A 24,412-nucleotide genomic window follows, 5' to 3' on the forward strand; every position below is an offset into this window, starting at 1 on the left:
ATGATCACTGATTTTTTAACATAATTTCTCCACTTTTGTATAAACGCCTCCCTCCTAAGGATGAGCTCAGGTGTGTTCGCCCGCCAGGAAGCTGACACTCCGCAGCGTGACATTTCTCAATCTGTACAGCCGTGGATCAGGAAATGTCTCACAGCCTGTGATTAGCGCTGTGCAGTGTACGCTTCCTGGGGCACGTGGAGTTGCGAACACGCCTGAGCTCATCCTTACTCCTAAGGTAAGGAGGCCTCTGATCGCTGCCTCATTCCAGTCCATCTCCCGTAGAGGAGGGAGGGGGTTGGCCGTTCCTTCAGAGTGCATGCGCCGATGATGTCACTGGCTGCATGTACAGTAACATCTCCTAAATGGCACACGTTTAGGAAATATATTGTGTACCTATAGGTAAGCCTTATGATGTTTACCTATATGTACAAGTCGAAGATTGAAGTTTACAACCACTTTAACCACTTCTGGACCGCCCACCGTCGTTATACGTCTGTAATTTTAAGGAGGAAAATCATTGTTTTGGCAGCAGCTAGCTATCATAACCCCGGTATCTTCTTCTTCAGTGGGCGGTCTGCTTCAAGATAAAAGTGGTGTCTGTGGCGGATTCGCTGCGAAATCACTTTTGCGGTGGTGGTGGTGGGGGGGGGCGCATCGGCAGCGATGGGTTCCGTTCCCTAGCCTGACATGGAGACGAGTGAGGGGAAGATGGCCCCCACCTGTCTCCATATCATTGCAGGGTGGAAGCGACGTCAAAAGGGCCATTTTTTGGGGATTTTTTTAAAATGACAATTTATTTATTTTTCTTATAGCATTTTAGTGTAAATATGAGATCTGAGGTCTTTTTGACACCAGATTTCATATTTAAGAGGACCTGTCATGCTTTTTTTCTATTACATGGGATGTTTACATCCCTTGTAATAGGAATAAAAGTGGCACAATTTTTTTTTAAAGACCAGGGTAAAAATAAAAAACAAAATAATGAAGAAAAAAATGTAAAATGTTTAAACGTGTCCCATCCCAACGAGCTTGTATGCAGAAGCGAACGCATACTTGACTAGCGCCCGCATATGAAAGTGGTGGTCAAGCCACACATGTGAGGTATCGCCGCGATCGGTAGAGTGAGAGCAATAATTCTAGCCCTAGACCTCCTCTGTAATGCAAAACATGCAAGCTGTAGAATTTTTTAAACATCCTATGGAGATTTTTAAGGGTAAAAGTTTGTCGCCATTCCACGAGCGGGCGCAATTTTGAAGTGTGACGTGTTGGGTATCAATTTACTCAGCGTAACATTATCTTTCACAATATAACAAAAATTGGGCTAGCTTTACTGTTGTATTATTTTTTAATTCAAAAAGTGTATTTTTTTTTCAAAAAAAGTGCGCTTGTAAGACCGCCGTGCAAATACGGTGTGACAGAAAGTATTGCAACGACCGCCATTTTATTCTCTAGGGGGTTTGAAAAAAAATGTATAATGTTTGGGGGTTCTAAGTCATTTTCTAGTAGAAGAAACCTGTTTTTAACACCAAATCTCAGAAAGAGGCTTGGTCCTCAAGTGGTTAAGCTGCCTTTTCCCCTCCCCTGAAGCAAAGGTGTCCCTATGAGGGGGGGGGAACCACACACCCCATTTGCATGAGATCTTAGAACTCTTACACAAAAGCAAAGGCGTATTTTACGGTGTCTATCGTCCACCAGAAGCGGAGATAACCGAGAGTAGACGGCTATGTACAAAGCAGCGCAGTCCACGATTGAAAAGACTGTTCTCTTCTCAGCGGCTCATTCGATCAGTTCTGCCTTCGGCTACACTTGTCTGGGAAGGCTTCTGCTAGGACCTGCGCTCGGCACTCCTCTATCCGTACTGTCGCCTGGCAGCTGCCCCGGAAGTTGTCGCCGGGGCCGGTTCAGCTCCGGTAAAGTCTCCGCCGGACAGAGTCGGCTGGCGGGAGAGTAGCCCGGGGTGGATGAGGCTCCGGGCGAGGGAGCTGCAGCAGCAGGTGAGAGCCGTTAGTACCGGACATCCCTTCTCCCCGGGGGGGGTGACACGTTCTGTGACCGCCCCCTGCCTGTCATCTGTGTACCTGGCTGGAGGGGAGCCGTCCTATCCCCGGTGTGCTGTGATATCCCGGCCGGGGGAGGAGGAAGGAGCTGTGCTCTGTGTATTATGTGTCCTCATATGACTCCTCCACTGTCTGCACACACACACACGTGACCAGCACCATCCGCAATGTGTACACTGCTCTGTCACCTATGTACATCCGGGCTCTGCTCTCATACTGCTCCTCTATAGTCTCACTTTTCCTGCTGCATTTTACATCATTTACATAAATCTAGCAGGATCAATAACCCTAATTCAGATACCTGTCAGAGGGTGTAAAGCTGGAGACCCCGAAAGAGTTACTGCTGACCAGGCCTTTTCTGGAACTTTTTGTTAACCACTTCAGCCCCCGGAAGGATTTGCCCCTTTCCTGACCAGGCCACTGTTTGCAGTACGGCACTGCGTCACTTTGACAATTGCGCGGTCGTGAGGCGCTGTACTTAAACAAAACTGATGTCCTTTTTTAGCCCCACAAATAGAGCTTTCTTTTGGTGGTATTTGATCACCTCTGCGTTTTTTATTTTTTGCGCTATAAACAAAAAAAAAAGAACGACTATTTCGAAAAAAAGAAAACAATTTTTTTTTTACTTTTTTCTATAATAAATATCCCCCCAAAATTTTTTTTTCATCAGTTTGGGCCAACATGTATTCTGCTAAATATTTTTGGTAAAAAAAAAAAAAAAATCTCAATAAGCGTATATTGATTGGTTTGCACAAAAGTTATAGCGTCTACAAAATAAGGGATAAATTTATGGCATTTTTAGCGTTATTTTTTTTTCTTTTACTAGTAATGGCAGCGATCAGCAATTTTTTTTTAGCGGAACTGTAACATTGCGGCGGACACATCGGACACTTTTTTTGGGACCATTGACATTATTACAGTGATCAGAGCTAAAAATAACCACTGATTACTGTATAAATGTCACTGGCAGGGAAGGGGTTAACACTAGGCGGTGATCAAGGGGTTAAGTGTTTCTAACTGTGGGGGGATGGGACTGACTGGGAGTAGAGAGAGATCGCTGTTCCTGATCGCAAGGAACAGACAAACTCTCTGTACTCCCCTGTCAGAACTGGGATCTGCTTGGTTTAGGTTGGCAGATCCTTGTTCTGACTCTGTGTGGAGCGATCGCGGGTGGCCGGCGGACAGAGCGGGCCATACACTGTGGCTGTGCGCGCTTGCTATAGCTATTACACGGAGCAACGTACCAGTACGGCGATTCACGCAATATACTGCGACAGTGCGGCTCTATCTGCGGCGGCTGGTCAGCAAGTGGTTAATGAATTTTAATGTGAAAAAACGGCATAGATAACCCAATTTTTTTGTAAAATATAAAAGATGACGTTATGCCGAGTAAATAGATACCTAACATGTCATGCTTTAAAATTGTGCATGCTCATGGAATGGTGACAAACTACGGTACTTAAAAAATCTCCATAGGCAACACTTTAAAGCGGAGTTCCAGAATTTTTTTCGTTTATTAAAAGTCAGCACAAAAAGTGTAGCTGCTGACTTAATAAACAGATATTCACCTGTCCCACGGTCCAACGATGCGGCCGCACAGAGCCTCGCTCCTCTCCCCCCTCCTCTCTGTGGCGCCTCCATTGAAACTGTGGGAACCTGGCCGCGACAGCTTGCGGCTTCACAGCCAAGGCATGCACTGTGCATGCGTGAGCCGTGCTGCGCTCTGCAAATAGAAGGCAATCTTCTGGGACCTGTGACGTGTCCCAGAAGATTGGCGAGAGGGAGGGGCTGCCTAGGGGGAGAGGAGGAGTCGCCTAGTTGACCTGTAGTCAAAAGTGGGACAAGTCACTACTAGTCACCCCCCCCCCCCCCCCCCCAAAAAAAAAATGACATGCCAAATGTGGCATGTAAGGGGGCAAGGAGTCCTTAAAGTGGAAGTTCCACTTTTGGGTGGAACTCCGCTTTAAACATTTTTACAGGTTACCTGTTTAGAGTTACAGAGGAGATCTAGTGCTAGAATTATTTCTCTCACGATCACGGCGATAATTCACATCTGTGGTTTGAACACCGTTTACATATGTGTGCATGACTTATGTATGCGTTCGCTTCTGCGCACAAGTGAAGAGGGATGGGGTGCTTTAATTTTTATTTGTTGTAATAGAAATAAGGGATGACAAGTCCTCTTTACCGCTCGTGGGACCACTTTTATCTGAAAGAGAATCGCCTATAGTTAAAAAAAAAAAAATACTGGAGGTTATGGAAGCTAGCTAGATGAAACAAATCCTCTTTCATAAGTTGTACCTGTTTATCTGAATCTTCTTTACATTTGTTCAAAGTCCAGAATTTTATAAAGCTTGTCTGAGCCATCAGAAAAAATGGGGCAGGGAGCTGAAGTTACTCTGCTGAGCTCAGTGAGGAGAGCTTTGACAGCTGATTGGAGGGAAAAGCGCCCCCCCCCCCCCCCCCCCCTTCACACAGCACACAGGAATAAAGCTGATGCTGTCAATCAGCTGGAGCTCCCTCCCCTGTCACTATTTTTCTCTTGGTGTCAGGAAAACTTGTCAGAAGTGATTTCAAAGGGAATTTGGAGGAGGTTGAGAGCGATACATACCTGAATAGATTTTCATTTTTAACCCGGAGTTTAGTGTCACTTTAAGTCCCAGTTCACACTGGTGCGCTGTGCGATATCGCATTTGACTTGCACCACACTGCAGTGCAAATCACATGCGATGTCCGTGCAATGCGATTTCAGCCATACAGATAGTATGGCTGAATTCACATTGCATTCGGACCAAACTCGCACGGGACCCTTTTTTTTTGGTCTGCACCAGAATCGAATTGCATGAGTGTTCCCACCTATGCGATCCGATTCATGTCCAAACTGATAGTTCGCACTGCGATATGCAAACTGATTTGTGGGTGTCATTAATTTTTCTATTTTTTTTATAAATTCTTTATTTTTACACATGAAATCCGTATTACAATTATATCATAGGATAATAAACATGTTTTACTGTTTCACATAATTATTGTCATTATCTTGGAAAATAATTCAGCAATCCTCATATATAAACTATACCAGAATAACACCGCTTTCTCCTTTTTTCTTTCCAAGAAAAAAAAAAAATTCTCTCCCATCATAGTCCAAAATCCACCCCTCTCCGTTATCCGGCATACACCCCACTACCACATATCAGTAGGTCCTCTATAATTGGTCACCTGTGAAGGTCCGTTCGCTATATTGTAAATAGGGAGTCCGGATCTTCTGCTCTTTCAGTGTCATAGTCAAATCTTCCATTTGTTGGATTTCTGTTATCCTTGCCATCCAGTGAGACCTGGTTGGTGGGAAACTATTTTTCCACAGCGCTGGAATACACGCTTTTGCTGCAATAAGCAGATGTTTTAACAGTGAGTTTTTGTATTTTTCATTTGACAGTGGGGTGTCATGTAACAAAAAAGCCGCCGGATTTTCCCTAAGAGACACACCTGTAATCGTTTTCACCGTTTCCTCGACCATCTTCCAAAATTCCTTCAACCTTGGGCACTCCCAAAAAATATGTATCAGGGTGCCCTCATATTCCTGACACCTCCAGCATACATTCGATATTTGAGGGTATATCCGATGTAATGCTGCCGGGGTTCTATAACATCTTGTGAGGATTTTTTAACCCCCTCTTGATACCTATTCGCCAGAGAGGCCTTATGGGCAAATAGTAGGATCCTATCCTTTTGAGCCTGTGAGAACAAAATCCACAGGTCTCTTTCCCATAATTGTAGGAAATGCAATTCCTGTGGGGCCTCCAATTCAATCATCAAGGCATAAAAATGAGACAATGAATGCCTCAAAGGTTCCCCTTTCAAACATAGTTGTTCCAACACAGAGGGCTCACGTATTGTGGTGACATTTCTACATTGAGATCTAATGTACACACTGAGCTGTATCTGATGAAAAAACTCTAGATCTGCTGAGAAATTGCATTCAATCTCTCTTTTAGTCATCACCCGACTCTCCACTGAGAAATGTATAAGCCTACTACATCCTCATCGTAATAGGGCATTGAAATAGGGGTCTGTCAGTCCTGGCTGAAAATTCAGGGAACCCAAGACTGGAATCCTGGGGCTCAGATCTAACAAAATGGTTATGGCTTTGAATTTTTTTTTTTTTAATAATTCGTAGGGTGGTGCCCATCATTGGGTGTCTCTTCACAGACCCTGGAATATCCATCTCTGGAAGCCATGCCAGCCCCTCCAGGGGTAGAGGGGTTGTTGCTTGTTCCATATGGATCCATGGTTTCCTTAAGGGCATACACCACTCGTGCCAGATGCGAAGCCTCATGATATTTAACTGGATCCAGAACTCCTGCCCCACATCTCTTCTTGGGGAGCTATAAATTACGTAATCTCTCTGGCTTTCCGGTCCAAATAAATCTCAAAAACTCTGATCTAAGATCTCTCAGGAAGCTTGTGGGAATTTTAATGGGTAGTGTCTGAAGTAAGTACAGAAGTCTTGGTATAACATAATTTTTTATAATATTGATCCTACCGAACCATGTGAAGAACTCCCTGTTCCACCTTTGAAAGTCCAATTTAAACTGCAGCGCCATTGGAGCAAAATTAAGTTTGAATACCCTATTTAGTTTTATTCGGTATCTTTGTGCCTAGGTAACATATATAGGAATCTGTCCATTTTAAATGCATACTGAGAGGCTATCTGGTGCTGGAGGGCTGTACCCATTTCCACCCCCATTGCTTCCGATTTATCGTAATTCACCTTGAAATTTGATAGTGCACCAAATGCCTGCATCCCATGCATCAAGGATGGAAGCGATATTAATGGAGAGGTAATGAAAAATATCAAATCATCCGCATACGCAGCAAGTTTGTGTTCCCCTCTTTTAGTTGGCATCCCTCTAATATCCCTGTTGGCATGGATAGCTCTTAGAAGAGGTTCCAGCGTAAGGATAAAGATGATGGGCGATAACGGACAGCCCTGACGTGTCCCATTTCCTATGGGAAAAGAATCTGACATTCTATCATTAATCTTAACACGAGCCGTCAGAGCCGAGTATAGGTTTGCAAGCCAACTTTGCATCCCTGCCCCAGTCCTAAATGTTGCAACATGGCTTTCAAGAATGTCCAGTCAACCCTATCAAATGCTATCTCTGCATCTGCGAATATCAGCACTAGGGGTATATGATGGGTTTGAGAAAGATGTATAGCACTCAACACCCGTTGAGTATTTTCTCTGCCCTCTCTAGCAGGTGTAAAACCCACTTGGTCTGGATCTATCAACATGGAGATGTGGCTGAGTAACCTAGTGGCAAGAATTTTCGTAAAGATTTTCAAATCTACATTTACCAGAGATATTGGACGATAGCTGGAGCATAGGGATGCGTCTTTCCCCTCTTTGGGGGTGACTGTTACATGAGCCAACAGTGTCTCCGCTGGTATTATTAGTCCCTCCCGTAGTGAGGTAAAGGCAGCGACAAATCTCTGTGATAATTTGTCTGAAAATGTCTTTTAATAAGACAAAGTGTAGCCATCCGGCCCAGAAGCCCTGCCCGGTTTTAATGATTTGATCGCCGCCCAAAACTCTTCCACTGTAAGTGGGAGATCCAGTTCTTTAATTATATCTTCCGATAGTTTCGGCATTCCTGAGGCTTGGAAATATCCCCTAGCCCCCTCCAGTCTACTCTCTGTTGGCTCAAAGAGATGTTGCCCCTTCAATTGGTATAGATTCGTGTAATAATCCCTTAAGGCCTGTGCTATCTTTTGTGATGAACCGACTAGCGTATCACCTTGCGTTTTAATATTGGAAATATAATTTCGTGCTCTGGTCTCTCTCTAAGAGCATCGGCTAACATTCTACTTGGTTTGTTTCCAAACTCGTAAAATGTTCGCCTACATCTAGTTAATTTGGCCTTAGCTTTATCCATGAGCAATGAGTTCAACTCCTCACGTAGTCGCGAAAGTTTCTCCTCCGTCTGTTGTACTTAGGATTTCCTATGCGCAGTCTCCCAAACCCGGATGTCTCTGAGTAGCAAATCTATTTGAGCTGTCCGAACCTGTTTCCTATGCGCCCCCAGTGATATTAGGGTGCCTCTAATGACACATTTATGTGTTTATTAACTTTCTATTGACACTCCCAGCAGTTCGCATAGTGCGGTCGATATGCAGGGTTTCCGCATCGCACTAGCAGAGGTTCGATTTGTAAACCCCCCACCCCCCCCCCCCTTTTTTTTTTTTTTTTTTTTTTTTTTTTTTTTTTTTTTCTGTTTACGTAGAATCAGAAATTCATTTACAAATAAACTTTTATTAGGCTCCGTTCACATCTAGGCGTTTTTGCTCGTTTTTATGTTGTAAGCCTCAGCTCTAAAAACACCCAACAAGACAAATCCCATTCATTTTAATGGCCCCTGTTCACATCTGAGCATTCTGTCGCCTAAAGCAAAACACCCGTCACTCAAAAGTACATACGTTTCTTTTTATGGCAGATTACAGGAATTCTACTGCTTTTACATTGGTGTCCTTTAAAATTCAAAACGCCTGTGAAAAAACACCTGTTAGGCTGCATTTACGCCTGAGCGTATCGTTTTCAGGCAGAAAGTCACACGATTTTTGCCGCGATTTTGTACAGGTCAAAAGGTCACCAATGTAAACAGCAGAAAAAAACGCCTGTAATCTGCTAAAAAAGAAGCCATAAATAGCAACGCCTAGATATGAACGGAGCCTTATAGGGGCCTACTCATGTCAGAAATGGCCCGTTTGGTATTCTAAGGCTCGGTTCACATTATGAATCGGACAGCATGTTCCTGTTCAATTCACATGCAATTTGAACCCATTAATGAATGGGCTCAAATTGCATCGCACCAAAAGTAGTACATGCACTACTTTTGAAAACCCACTACTATCGGATCACATAGTACATTTATATCATACAATCCAGTGCAGGCAAACAGACTGCGTTTGGACCTGTATTTGTAGTGTCATTAACTTAACTTAACCTTGACACCCGTCGCAGATTGCAACTGCAGTGCATTTTGAACGCATTGCGGGAAACACACACAGATCGTGAGTTTTTTGCACCACATTGTGTGGACCTAGCCTAAATAGTTTGCTTTCAGACTCTGTGTTGGGGCCCAATCACACTTGCTGTTCGTGTGTGTGTATGTGTGTTACATTAATGTTTGTTACGTCATGTGTGAACATGCATTGCATTAAGACATTTTGAATGAGCAGTTGGATATTAAAGTAATAGTACCGCGCCAATCTTTGGAAGCAGCTAACACTACAATCAGACAAATTGTGCAAAAAAACATAAGAAAATAAAGTGTAGCGCTACAATAAATGAAAAAAAGCAAACAGGGAATGATGCCCCTGAAAAAACTACAGGAACGTGGTTAAAATGTGACAGAATCGCACTATGCGATAAAGTAAAAACTGAAATCACATTTACCTGGTGAGGAATGTGACCTCATACACCACTGTGGGAGTGCAATAATAATGATGATCAACCATGTATGCGAACACTGAATTGACAAACTATAAAATAGTAAATGCCTGAGAAGACATATCCCCAAAAAAATAATTCACTATTGATGTGGCAAAAACACTTATTCACTTAAAAAGGACAACAAATGTGCACATAGGTATTAGTAGCCTCAACGGCAACAATTCAACATAAAAGGAAGACGGTATTCATGGTGCCAAAAAGAAAGTTCATGAAATGTAGGTAGTGACAGTCCCAAAATCTTATCATGAATTCCTTAAACTGCCCAATAGAGTGAGGAGATGATCCAAGTGATATTCTTCCCAATGGTGATTATAAACAATGTAAAGAATGGGGTACTCTTACCAGCACTGGTGGACTCACAGGCCATGAGCGGTGAGTCAAAACAGCTTAAACTGTCATGCGATGGGTGACAGTATGGACCTGGTCTGCAGAGCTGAGGTAGTTCTCATAGGGTGGAACCCAGATATCCGTCCAGACCTAGGGTGGATTCCAGATGTCCTTCTAGATCGATAGTTCAATCTTCCGACTCAGCAGTGTAAACAAGCCATAACCATAAAAAGGAGAAAAAAAAGGAAGCCTCCACATAGTGTATGTAAATCTAAAGTTTGATTGGAATTTATTGAAAAATAGGCTCATCCAAAAATCAATAAAAACATGGCACAAATAGAATCGATTCCAAAAATATTAAAAATAGCGTGGTATACAAATGACTGGGTACAGCAAAGAGAATCGATTCTATTTGTGCCATGTTTTTATTGATTTTTGGATGAGCCTATTTTTCAATAAATTCCAATCAAACTTTAGATTTACATACACTATGTGGAGGCTTCCTTTTTTTTCTCCTTTTTTATGGTTATGGCTTGTTTACACTGCTGAGTCGGAAGATTGAACTATCGATCTAGAAGGACATCTGGAATCCACCCTAGGTCTGGACGGATATCTGGGTTCCACCCTATGAGAACTACCTCAGCTCTGCAGACCAGGTCCATACTGTCACCCATCGCATGACAGTTTAAGCTGTTTTGACTCACCGCTCATGGCCTGTGAGTCCACCAGTGCTGGTAAGAGTACCCCATTCTTTACATTGTTTATAATCACCATTGGGAAGAATATCACTTGGATAATCTCCTCACTCTATAGGGCAGTTTAAGGAATTCATGATAAGATTTTGGGACTGTCACTACCTACATTTCATGAACTTTCTTTTTGGCACCATGAATACCGTCTTCCTTTTATGTTGAATTGTTGCCGTTGAGGCTATTAATACCTATGTGCACATTTGTTGTCCTTTTTAGGTGAATAAGTGTTTTTGCCACATCAATAGTGAATTATTTTTTGGGGGATATGTCTTCTCAGGCATTTACTATTTTATAGTTTGTCAATTCAGTGTTCGCATACATGGTTGATCATCATTATTATTGCACTCTCACAGTGGTGTATGAGGTCACATTCCTCACCTGGTAAATGTGATTTCAGTTTTTACTTTATCGCATAGTGCGATTCTGTCACATTTTAACCACGTTCCTGTAGTTTTTTCAGGGGCATCATTCCCTGTTTGCTTTTTTTTTCATTTATTGTAGCGCTACACTTTATTTTCTTATATTTTGAATGAGCAGCCAATGTGCAAGAACTGACAAAAAAAAAAAAGTAAATGCAATATTGTTTTTCTCCACGCAGCTCTTCAAGCTGCATGGTAACGGCATTACTGTAGCTCAAAAGTGTGATTTGGCCTAATTTACGGTCTGTTACAGAGGAGGGGTTGGGAGGTGCCATGTGTCACTCTTCTGATTACTCACTGTGCATTAAATCTTAGCGTTAGCTATTGAGCACTGTAAACAAAGTTAGGCCTCATGCACACAGAGCTTTAAAAATGCTGCTTTTACAGGTTTTGAGCCTTTTTTTTTTTTTTTCCAGCCTGTCACCCTACGCTCACACCTATGCGTTTTTTAGTGCGTTTTACAGTTTGCAGAAACACACTACAGTCCATTTAACATGGTTTGCTACGGTACTAGATCAGATCTATGTGTTTTGTAGCCGGTGCGTTTTTGGAAAGGGTCAGGGACTGTTTTTTTTTCCCGCAATTTGCGGCTAATAGATTTTAATGGAGCTGCACCAGAAACACAAGTGGTGGGTTTGTGATGCGATTTTTTTTTTTTTTTTTTTTTACCACTGTATATAGGTGGTTGTTAAGCAGGGGGCCGGGAAGCCGGCCTCCACATCCTGAGCAACCGATGAGTCATCAGCTGGTAGACTAAGGCCTCGTACACACAATACGAAAATCAGAATGGAAAATTCGTAAGATGAGCTGTCTGCTGATTTTCGGATCGTTTGTACGGTGCTTTCGACAGCCGATTTTACTTTTTCTTCAGACAAAAGCTGGATGTGCAAGACTATAAAAGTTTTTGTCTGATGTGAACACAACGTCTGATTTTCGGATGGTCAGTACAGAAATCCGTCACACAAAAGTCAAAAGTAGAAGTAGTAGTTGAAATGTAGAATTAACATTCGTGACGCGCCAATTGATGAAATGTCGAAATGCAGCGCACATTGTCATCTTCTTTAACCACTTCAGCCCCGGACCATTATGCTGCCTAAGGACCAGATGACTTTTTCCAATTTGGCACTGCGTCGCTTTAACTGCTAATTGCGCGGTCATGCAATGCTGTACCCAAACGAAATTTGCGTCCTTTTCTTCCCACAAATAGAGCTTTCTTTTGATGGTATTTGATCACCTCTGCCATTTTTATTGTTTGCGCTATAAACGGAAAAAGACCGAAAATTTGGGGGAAAAAATGATATTTTCTACTGTTTGTTATAAAAAAAAATCCAATAAACTCAATTTTAGTCATACATTTAGGCCAAAATGTATTCGGCCACATGTCTTTGGCCACATGTCTTTGGTAAAAAAAAAACTCAATAAGCGTATATTGGTTTGCGCAAAAGTTATAGCGTCTACAAACTAGGGTACATTTTCTGGAATTTACACAGCTTTTAGTTTATGACTGCCTATGTAATTTCTTGAGGTGCTAAAATGGCAGGGCAGTACAACCCCCCCCCCCCCAAATGACCCCATTTTGGAAAGTAGACACCCCAAGGAAATTGCTGAGAGGCATGTTGAACCCATTGAATATTTTTTTTTTTTTTTTATGTCCCAAGTGATTGAATAATGACAAAAAAAAAAAAATATTTACAAAAAGTTGTCACTAAATGATATATTGCTCACACAGGCCATGGGCCTATGTGGAATTGCACCCCAAAATACATTCAGCTGCTTCTCCTGAGTACAGGGATACCACATGTGTGGGACTTTTTGGGAGCCTAGCCATGTACGGGGCCCCGAAAACCAATCACCGCCTTGAGGATTTCTAAGGGCGTAAATTTTTGATTTCACTCCTCACTACCTATCACAGTTTTGAAGGCCATAAAATGCCCAGATGGCACAAACCCCCCCCAAATGACCCCATTTTGGAAAGTAGACACCCCAAGCTATTTGCTGAGAGGCATGTCGAGTCCATGGAATATTTTATATTTTGACACAAGTTGCGGGAAAGTGACAAATTTTTTTTTTTTTTTTTTTTGCACAAAGTTGTCACTAAATGATATATTGCTCACACAGGCCATGGGCATATGTGGAATTGCACCCCAAAATACATTTAGCTGCTTCTCCTGAGTATGGGGATACCACATGTGTGGGACTTTTTGGGAGCCTAGCTGCGTACGGGGCCCTGAAATCCAATCACCGCTTTGAGGATTTCTAAGGGTGTAAATTTTTGATTTCACTCTTCACTGCCTATCACAGTTTTGGAGGCCATGGAATGCCCAGGTGGCACAAACCCCCCCCCCAAATGACCCAATTTTGGAAAGTAGACACCCCAAGCTATTTGCTGAGAGGCATGGTGAGTATTTTGCAGCTCTCATTTGTTTTTGAAAATGAAGAAAGACAAGAAAAAACATTTTTTTTTTTTTTTTTTTTTTTTCTTTTTCAATTTTCAAAACTTTTTGTGACAAAAAGTGAGGTCTGCAAAATACTCACTATACCTCTCAGCAAATAGCTTGGGGTGTCTACTTTCCAAAATAGGGTCATTTGGGGGGGTTTTGTGCCACCTGGGCATTCCACGGCCTCCGAAACTGTGATAGGCAGTGAAGAGTGAAATCAAAAATTTACGCCCTTAGAAAGCCTGAAGGCGGTGATTGGTTTTCGGGGTCCCGTACGCGGATAGGCTCCCAAAAAGTCTCACACGTGGTATCCCCGTACTCAGGAGAAGCAACAGAATGTATTTTGGGGTGTAATTTCACATATTCCCATGGCATGTTTGAGCAATATATCATTTAGTGACAACTTTGTGCAAAAAAAAAAAAAATTGTCTCTTTCCCGCAACTTGTGTCACAATATAAAATATTCCATGGACTCGACATGACTCTCAGCAAATAGCTTGGGGTGTCTACTTTCCAAAATGGGGTCATTTGGGGGGGTTTTGAACTGTCCTGGCATTTTATGCACAACATTTAGAAGCTTATGTCACACATCACCCACTCTTCTAACTACTTGAAGACAAAGCCCTTTCTGACACTTTTTTTGTTTACATGAAAAAATTATTTTTTTTGCAAGAAAATTACTTTAAACTCCCAAACATTATATATTTTTTTTAAAGCAAATGCCCTACAGAATAAAATGGTGGGTGTTTCATTTTTTTTTTTTTTTTCCACACAGTATTTGCGCAGCGATTTTTCAAACGTATTTTTTGGGGAAAAAACACACTTTTTTAAATTTTAATGCACTAAAACACACTATATTGCCCAAATGTTTGATAAAATAAAAAAAGATGATCTTAGGCCGAATACATGGATACCAAACATGACATGCTTTAAAATTGCGCACAAACGTGCAGTGGCGACAAACTAAATACATTTTTAAAAGCCTTTAAAAGCCTTTACTGGTTACCACTTTAAATTTACAGAGGAGGTCTACTGCTAAAATTTCTGCCCTCGATCTGATGTTCGCGGTGACACCTCACATGCATGGTGCAATTGCTGTTTACATTTGACGCCAGACCGACGCTTGCGTTCGCCTTTGCGCGAGAGCAGGGGGGGACAGGGGTGCTTTTTTTTTTTTTTTTCTTTATTATTTTTTTGCTTTTTTATCTTATTTTTAAACTGTTTCTTTCATTTTTTTTTTTTTTTTTTTTTTAATCGTTTTTATTGTTATGTCAGGGAATGTAACTATCCCCTATGATAGCAATAGGTAGTGACAGGTACTCTTTTTTGAAAAAATTGGGGTCTATTAGACCCTAGATCTCTCCTCTGCCCTCAAAGCATCTGACCACACCAAGATCGGTGTGATAAAATGCTTTCCCAGTTTCCCAATGGCGCTGTTTACATCCGGCGAAATCTAAGTCATGAAATGCTCGTAGCTTGCGGTTTCTTAGGCCATAGAGATGTTTGGAGCCACTCTGGTCTCTGGTCAGCTCTATGGTCAGCTGGCTGAATCACCGGCTGCATTCTCAGGTTCCCTGTTGAGACAGGAGAGCCAGAGAAAAACATGGAAGACGGTGGGGGGGGGGCATTCCCTCCCACTGCTTGTAAAAGCAGTCTAGAGACTAATTAGCCACTAGGATTGCTTTTACATGAAAGCTGACCGCTGGCTGAAAAGAATGATACCAAGATGATACCTAAACCTGCAGGCATCATTCTGATATAACCACTCAAAGTCGTGAATGGCGTACCTGAAGACAAAAAAATGGTTAACAATGAAACACAGTAAACGGTAAAGTATAAAAAATTGCATACCTGAAAAGCAAACATGATAAAACATAATAACAATAAAACATTGCAGAATAGAGTACAGTAAAAAAGAGCAGAACAATAGAGAGAGAATAGAGAGAGAGAGAACAATAAAACGACAACTTTATATATATATATATATATATATATATATATATATATATATATATATATATATATATATATATATAATTTATTTATTTTTTTTTTTTTTTTGTAACTAACTTTTATAACTGTAACCGGTTCCAGGTTCGGGTCTCTCAAAATGCGATGGCATCTTGGGAGACCCTGTGAAAGTGTGCCTAGTCTGTGCAATGCTGTACGCTATGCTAATACTCAACTAGTGAATGGTAGCGTTCAAAACATTCACCAATGCAAAGACCAGGATTGTCAGGACAGGAGGGACAATAATAGAGGGTGTCACGCCTATATCTGCGCTTTCTACAGACACAACATCTTTTTTGGGGGGGTTCGCTGGGTAGGGGTACTCGGGAGGACATAAAGAAAATGCCTCTCATGCAGCCGACTGCATTTGGTTGGGGATGTGAATGGGGGAAGTACGGGTGCTGCAGAAGTGGTGGGTTCCCAATTAGGATTGGCAAATGCAGCAGGAAGGGCACTATGGGCACAACGGGCCTGTGTTTGTCTTCTTCTTGGTGGCAGCGGGACACTACTTGTGCTTGCCACCTCACCAGCTTGAACTGCACTTACGGGACTCGCCAGGTCACCAAGTGTTACTGCAGTGCTGGTTTGACTATGACCGGGCTGTACTAGGCCGCTGGTGCTTGCCAGTTCACCAAAACGCTACCAAAAAAACTGTTAGCGATCGCAGGGATCAGGCCTGACTCTGCGAACGCTGCAGTTATGCGTTTATTGTTTTGTAAGTGATAGTGATCGATCGATACTGCACTTGGGTGGGCTGGGCTGGGCCGGGTGGAGGGGCAAAACGCAGGTGCTAGCAGGTATCTGGGCTGATCCCGCTAACACTGCGTTTTTGGGAACCCTAAACTGCTGGGGACGCTAGTATAGATCTGATCGGATCAGATATTGATCCGTTCAGATACTATACCACTAAAGGAGGCGTATGCTGCGTGCGTGGGTGTTAGCGGTACTGGCGCTAACCTGACGCTGCCTTGGGATGGTGCTTGCCAGTTCACCAAAATACTACCAAAAAAACTGTTAGCAATCGCAGGGATCAGGCCTGACTCTGCGAACGCTGCAGTTATGCGTTTATTGTTTTGTAAGTGATAGTGATCGATCGATACTGCACTTGGGTGGGCTGGGCTGGGCCGGGTGGAGGGGCAAAACGCAGGTGCTAGCAGGTATCTGGGCTGATCCCGCTAACACTGCGTTTTTGGGAACCCTAAACTGCTGGGGACGCTAGTATAGATCTGATCGGATCAGATATTGATGCGTTCAGATACTATACCACTAAGGGAGGTGTATGCTGCGTGCGTGGGTGTTAGCAGTACTGGCGCTAATCTGACGCTGCCTGGGGCGACGCATATCACCGCCGGGCGATCAGGGGGCTAAACCTTTATTCGGTAATAAACGGCGGGTGCCCTGACACTATAAAAAATAAACGAACTAACCAGCGTCACCCGTAACGGTTATACGGTGATCAGTGGTGAAAGGGTTAACTAGGGGGCAATCAAGGGGTTAAAACATTTATTAGGTAGTATATGGGGGTCCCTGTCGCTATATAACGCTGACAGCGAACCTAAATATTTACCTCCCTAACTAGCGTCACCAGTGACACTAATACAGCGATCAGAAAAATGATCGCTTAGCGACACTGGTGACGGGGGGTGATCAAGGGGTTAAAACTTTATTAGGGGGGGTTAGTGGGGTACCCTAGACCTAAAGGGGGCTAACAGTAACTGTCCTACCACACTAACTGTCACAAACTGACACCATGCAGTAATCAGAAAAAAAAAAAAATGCTTGGTGTCACTGTGACGGGGGGGAGGGGTGATCGGGGGGTAAAGGGGGGTGTTTTGTGTGCCTGGCATGTTCTACTGTGTGTGTAGTGTGTTTTCACTCACATTACAGTCTTCTCTCCTCGGCGCCGGAACGGAAAATACCGAGCCGAGGAGAGATGACATAATTTCCTTTGCTGCTGTTTAGCATACAGCAGCATAGGAATGATCTGATTGGCCGGCGGCGATCGCGAGGGGGGGGCCACGAACGGATGGTCTCCCCCCTCATCTCCGATCGCCGCTGGACAAAAGGGGACCGCCTCGGGCACCGGGCGTCCGATCGGACCCCCCCGCCCGCGGGAGGCAGATCACGTACATATACGTGATTCTGCCTGCCCGTGCCACCTTGCCGACGTACATCGGCGTGAGGCGATCCTTAAGTGGTTAATGGGATAATAATGAAGCTGCTTTGCATGTAGTTATGCCAGATGTATTTTAAAAGGCATTTGTTTTGTACGATCTGAAAATTACGAATCAATGCTCATCAAACTTCTACTAACATGAAATTAGCAGAAGGGGCCCAAAGGGTGGCACTTGAGAAATGAACTTCCTCTTTATACTCTCATAGTACGTCATAACATTCGTGTTTGTCAAATGACAGTTTGTGGTTAGTTAGTATGTTAGACAACATCCTGCACATGCCCTTTTGACAAAAATCAGACACTCAGTCGTCCAACAATCAGACCGTGTGAGGCCTAAGACCCCATACACACTATCAGATTTTCTTCAGATTTACCAAAACCATGTGCAAGGGCCTGCCTGATTGCATACAAATTGAAACTCTTAGGCTGGGTTCACACCTTTGCAAATTGGATGCGGCTTACACCGCATCCAATTTGCATGACATTTTAAAATACGTTCATTTGAATGAGGCTGTTTCACATATGTGCGTTGCACTCCGAATTGCTCAAAAAAGTGTGCGTTTTCTGGGCATTGTGATGCGAATTGCAGGCACATTATCTCCTATGGGAATGCATCTGATTCGCAGATGCATTCCATTGTAAACAGGATAGAATCCTGACCTGATCCTGATCAAAAACTGATGTGAAACACTGAACAACTACTTTGTCAATTAGCTGTGAAAACAGAGCTTCAATTTGCACCGCACATGTGTGAACCCAGCCTCAAGCCTTGTACACATGGTCAGATTATTGGACAAATTTTCGTCAGTTTTTTTGTTGGATGCTCGTCTCAAATCAAAAGTGAAGAGGGGACTAACCATCAGAAAATTTTCGTACGACAGAATTCAACATCAGAAGTGACGTAAGGTGTTGAATTGTTTTTTATGTGTTCTTTCATTTCTGAGCATGCGTAGTTTTGCTCTTCAGATTTTTTTTTTTCTTTTTTTGGCAGAAAACCGTACTAATGAAAAGAAAATCGGACATTGTGGTCAAATCAGACAAAAATTTTGGAGCCTGCACATCCAGTTTTTGTCTGCCGAAAATTCGTAATCGGCTGTCAAAAGCAGCATACTAACGATCAAAAAATTGGCAGAACGTTCATCAGACGAAATTTTAACTACAACGTTTCTGACCGTGTGTACGGGCCTTTTAAGGTTTGACTTCATATTATATGGTTTTGGTAAATCTGAAGACAAAAATCTGCAGAAAATCTAATGGTGTGTAGGGGGCTTTGGCACTTCTCCTTAACCGCTTGCCGACCACCGCACACAAATATACGTCAGCTGAATGGCACAGGCAGGCAAATGGGCATACAGGTACGTCCCTTTAAATTTGCCGCCTATCGGGCGTGCTCGTGCTCGCGGGTCCCGGTAACTCAATGCTCGCCGGCTGCCCATGATTGCGGTGTGGAGAGGTAGGATGGGGAAATATAAACAAGGCATTTCCCCATGTTGCCTAGTGACATGACAGGGATCTACTGCTCCCTGTCATTGGGAGCAGTGATCGCTATCATGTCAGTCGTAGCCCATCCCCCCCCACAGTTAGAACACCTCCCTAGGACACACTTAACCCCTTGATTGGCCCCTAGTGTTTTACCCCTTCCCTGTCAGTGTCATTTACACAGTAATCGGTGCATTTTTATAGCCCTGATCGCTGTATAAATGGCAATGGTCCCAAAATAGTGTCAAAAGTGTCCGATCTGTCCGCCATAATGTCGCAGTCACGATAAAAATCGCAGATTGCCGCTATTACTAATAATAAAAAAAAAAAAAAAATTATAATAAAAATGCCATAAAACTATCCCCTATTTTGTAGACCCTATAACTTTTGCGAAAACCAATCAATATACGCTTATTGCAAATTTTTTTTTTTTTTTTACCAAAAATAATAAGAATACATATCGGCCTAAACTGAGGGAAAAAATAGTTTTTTTAGATTTTTTTTTTTTTTTTTTTGGGGGGGGGGGGGGGGTATTTATTATAGCTAAAAGTAAAAAATATTGCTTTATTTTCAAAATTGTCGCTCCTTCTTTTTTTTTTTTTTTTTTTTTTTTTTTGTTTATAGGGCAAAAAATAAAAACCGCAGAGGTGATCAAATACCACCAAAAGAAAGCTCTATTTGTGGGAAAAAAAGGACGTCAATTTTGTTTGGGTACAGCGTCGCACGACTGTGCAATTGTCAGCTAAAGCGACGCAGTGCCGTATAGCACAAAATGCTCTGGTCAGGAAGGGGGTAAAATCTTCTGTGGCTGAAGTGGTTAAACAATGTCCTATCAAATGTGTCAACTGAAGTGAAATTAGGTGAACGTGTGCACACTTCACTTGAGTGAAGCTTAAAGTGGTTGTAAACCCTTTTGTTTGTCTTTTATCTATAGGTAAGCTTAGAATAAGGCTTATCTATAGGTAGTGGAAATATCTCCCAAATGTGCGCCGTTTAGGAGATATTTCACTTGTAGTGCGCCGATGTCATCATCAGCACATGCGCTAGGAAGAAACGGACCACCCTGCCGTTTCTTCCCCCAGCGTGTGCCGTGACTAATGGCTCCCACGCACATGCGCGGGAGGGACGTCACGCAACTTCGGCCAGTCACAGAGCCGGAGTCCGCGGCCCCGGAAGGATGAGGGGCGAAGATGGACGTTGGCTGCACAGGGGCCAGTGCGGGCTTCATTTGCAGGTAAGTGTCATATAATGGGCTAGTATGCGATGCTTACTAGCCCAATGTGCTTTAATTTGCAGGCCTTGCGGGGAGCAAAAGAGGAAGTAATACCCATCGCGGTTTACTTCCTCTTTAAGCTGGCCATACACCATACATTTTTTTTCTTATTCAATTTTCTTTAGATTTACTTTTTAACTATGTAGTAGAAAGGGCCTGCCTGATTGCATACAAATTGAAAGTGTTCAGGTTTGACCTCCTATTATATAGTTTTGGTAAATCTACAGGAAATTTGTACAAGAGAATTGTATAATCCAGCTTTGTACAGGGAAATGTAACGCGCTAGGTTCACACATATGCAAATTGGATGCGTTTTGAACCACATCCAATTTGCATGACATGCGAAAGAACATTGCTTTCTATTGTGCCTGTTCACATATGTGCGGTGCAGCCGGAGTGCGGATTCAGTGTGACTTGAAAAAGAGTCCTGTCAGTTTTCTTAGCAGTGCAGTCCGGCTCCGGTGTGAATTCAGTCTTGTTGCCTTCTATGGTACCTCTTCCAAACCATACATGGCATTCAGTTGTGAACAGGATAAAATCCTGACCTGATCCTGATCAAAAACTGGCCTAAAACGCTGAACAACTACGTTGTCAGTTAGCTGTGAAAATGGAGCTTCAGTGCACACCGCGCATGTGAACCCAGCCTAAAAGCAAACAGCTTCAGAAGGTTTTCAGGTGATCACAGGTGCTTTTGCTAAAATGGGTCCCATGGGTTTCTAGCGAACAATAATGAGCGCTGTAGATAAAAGGAATATAAACAGATCCTGAAATCTCTAGGTATTTGTAGCCTGCTGAAATATCGGTTTCGTATCGGCACCAAAAAAACAATATTGGTTGATCCCTAGTTTTCAATGTAAAGGTGTGAATAAAGCTTTGAAAACGACAGACCTGCCTTTCAGTGTGTAAATATGCCTTTAAAGTGGATGTAAACCCAATGTCATCCTTTCTAAACTACTGCCATAGGGGTTATCTATAAGGATATACATGCCTCCTGCATGTATCTTTACCTGTCAAATATCTCCCCTCTGTCTGTTATTAGACCCGAAAAACTGCATATTCTGTGGGTGGGTCTGTTGTCTGGAGCTCGGTGGGTGGAGTCGTGATGTCAGTAGACTCCCCGCCCACCTCTACACTCCCCTTGTCAATATGCATTTTCTCCTGTGTATTTCTAACACTGAACTTCTGCTATGATCTCTAACATCCAGTGAAAAGACAAGAAAGTAACCACATGACTTCAGCATGCCAAATCATGCTGAGGTGTGAAACAGCCAATCCTTGCAGAGCTGCTGAAGAAAGGAGTGGGGGAGGGAATTAAAAAATCATGCCTGTGTCTTAGCCTCGGTTCACACTGGGACGACTTGTCAGGCGACCTAGGTAGGAAGTAGCGTCCCGTTCAGTACAATGGAACCGTTCTAATCGGAGCGACGCAAGTCGCTCCGACTTAGAAAAAGGTTCCTGTACGACTTTGGGGGTGACTTGCATAGACTTCTATACAGAAGTCATTTTGCAAGTCGCCCTGGCAGTCATGTGCAGGTCGCCTTGGTGAGGCGACCTGCAAGTCGTGCCGCCTCTGGTGTGAACCGAGGCTTAGGCTAATGCATGAGATATGTAAATCGCCTGTCACTCACAGCAAGGGGGAGGATTTGACAAAGTTTTTCTCTGTTTGTCAAGATTTATCTCACTGAACAATAAAAGAGAATTGCTCAGAGATGGATTAACTCTGTGTGGCAAGACTGGGCTCAAATGATAGGAAATCTTATACTCTACAGTCTGATATAAAAAAAAAAAAAAAAGAAATTTTCGGGTTTACATCCACTTTAAAGGCTCATTCACACATTAAAATGTGTGCTGGTGTACATTATGTAGGGTTAGGTGATGAGCGGTGTAGTGCTCTGTAATAACTGTTTACTTTTTTCTTCTAACCTTATTGAAGTATAAGGCCTCTTTCACACGGACGATCCGTATGTCCATTTTTCATCCTTCCGTTTTCGGATGAAAAACGGACATACATTCATCCCTATGGAGCGTCGGATGTCAGCGGTGACATGTCCGCTGACATCCGACCCGCTCCGATCCGAAAAGTGTAACGGAGGAAAAACCTACTTTTCCATCCGTTATCGGATCAGGTGACGGCGGACACTACGGTCCGTCATCATCCGATCCCCCCATAGGGGAGAGTGGCGCTCTGACAGGTCCGCCGCTGCACAGCGTGCAGCGATGAACCTGTCATCTTCCTGCTCAGCGGGGATCGGCGGAGCGATCCCCGCTGAGCAAGCGGGTGTTCACGGGGCGGATCATGACTGATCTGCCCCGTGTGAAAGAGCCCTAACAGAATAAAACTTCATTCAACATTATGCACCACAGGATGTTGTGGTAACCTTGTATGTTTTATGCAACGCACCTCAACACAGCCTTATGATGTGTGCAGGGCACTTGAAAAACATTCATTTTCTATGTGACCAGGTGTTCAGCCTGTATTGATCTGCATAGCTCAACTGATATGGTGTTACTGAGCCCTTACAAGTACATTCCAGGGTTTATGTTTACACGTCTTGGTAAATGACGGGATAATGGGATCGATCATGTGATATGTCCCAATTTCAGGCTGCCTCTGACAGTGATAATTTTCATAACAAAGCACATTTCTATCAGGTTTCATTTGGTTTTCCTCTAAACTTGAGGTTGTTGGTAAGCGCAACCTTGGTATTGGCCTCTACCCAAGGCAAATATTGTTCTAACCTATGTTGCATTATCCTGTTTTTATGGTTTAAGACTGAATGTTCTTACAGAGCGAATACATAAGCTTTTGTTTGAAAAGGCAAAGAGCACAGTACCCCTTGCAGTAGTAAATAGCAACCAGGCAGAAAACCTCCTTCAGCCATTTGCCCTAAAGTACTGAAAGTTTTAAAGTGAACCTGTGGTCAGGCTATGAACATTCAAAGTTCACAGTAAAAGTTCTCTGTAAGGCTCGGTTCACGCTGGTGCGATGCGGGAACCCTTCAAATCCACTGCAGGTTCCTGCATCACACCCGACTCGCACAGCAGTTCATACTGCCATATGCAAACTGCCGGGAGTGTCAATTCATTGTTAATGACACCCCCATTTCAGCTCGCATATCGCACTGCAAACTGACAGTTTGGACATGAATCGGATCGCATAGGTGTGAACACACATATGATATGATATGATTCTGGTGTGGACCAAAAAAAGGGTCCTGTGCAAGTTTGGTTCGAATGTGATGCAAATTCAGCCATACTATCTGTATGGCTGAAATCGCATTGCACGAACATCGCATGCGATTTGCAGTGCGGTGCGAATCTCATGCAATCTCACACCACGCACTGATGTGAACCGGCACTATATTTATATGTCATATTGAGGTTTGTGTATTAACCGTTTGCTAGCTGCCTGTTCCCACTAGCACTGTTGATTTGTTGCAATTCTAAGTACCGTATTTATCGGCGTATAACATGCACAGGCATATAACACGCACCCTAATTTTAAGAGGAATGTTTCAGGAAAAAAACTTAAATTTTAAATAATGGACTTCGAAGCAAAATAAGGGTCAGTGCCCATTAATACAGCCTGATCAGTGCCCATCTGCAGCCTCACCATTGCCCATCAATGAAGCCTGATCAGTGCCCATTTGCAGCCCCACCATTGCTCATCTGCAGCCTTGCCATTGCCCATTTGCAGCCTCACCAATGCCTGTTAATGTAGCCAGCGTGGATGTAGACAGAGCCAGATCTCCTGTGTATTTGGCTCAGCTCGGCACTCTGCTCACAATCCGGGACATGTGACATGGTGGGAGCTGTCTACGTGGCGGGACTGGGCGTGACTGCGAGCCGAGTACAGAGGAGACCCTGGCTCTGTCTAATCTGGCGTAGCTCATTCCCTCCTTCCCCTCCGAGACAGCACTATGTCGGCGTATAACACGCTGCCACGATTTTCCGGGGGGAAAAAGTAT

At 43.2% G+C, this 24,412-nt stretch overlaps 1 protein-coding gene across 7 annotated transcripts in view; it reads left to right on the plus strand.

Moving 5' to 3' along the window:
* The first annotated feature begins 1,620 nt into the window (after positions 1-1,620).
* The window catches only part of IKZF4 (IKAROS family zinc finger 4), a 60,701-nt gene continuing 37,909 nt past the window's right edge, over positions 1,621-24,412 (plus strand). The window contains exon 1 of one of the 7 annotated variants that reach the window (XM_073613966.1): positions 1,621-1,994. In XM_073613966.1, coding sequence (XP_073470067.1) covers positions 1,962-1,994 — 33 coding nt within the window. In that variant the 5' untranslated portion in view covers positions 1,621-1,961. The remainder of the gene's footprint in view (positions 1,995-24,412) is intronic. The other 6 variants (XM_073613964.1, XM_073613967.1, XM_073613965.1 and 3 more) reach the window with 6 other exon arrangements.

Source organism: Aquarana catesbeiana, linkage group LG02 (genome assembly GCF_042186555.1).
Source record: "Aquarana catesbeiana isolate 2022-GZ linkage group LG02, ASM4218655v1, whole genome shotgun sequence".
NCBI lineage: Eukaryota > Metazoa > Chordata > Amphibia > Anura > Ranidae > Aquarana > Aquarana catesbeiana.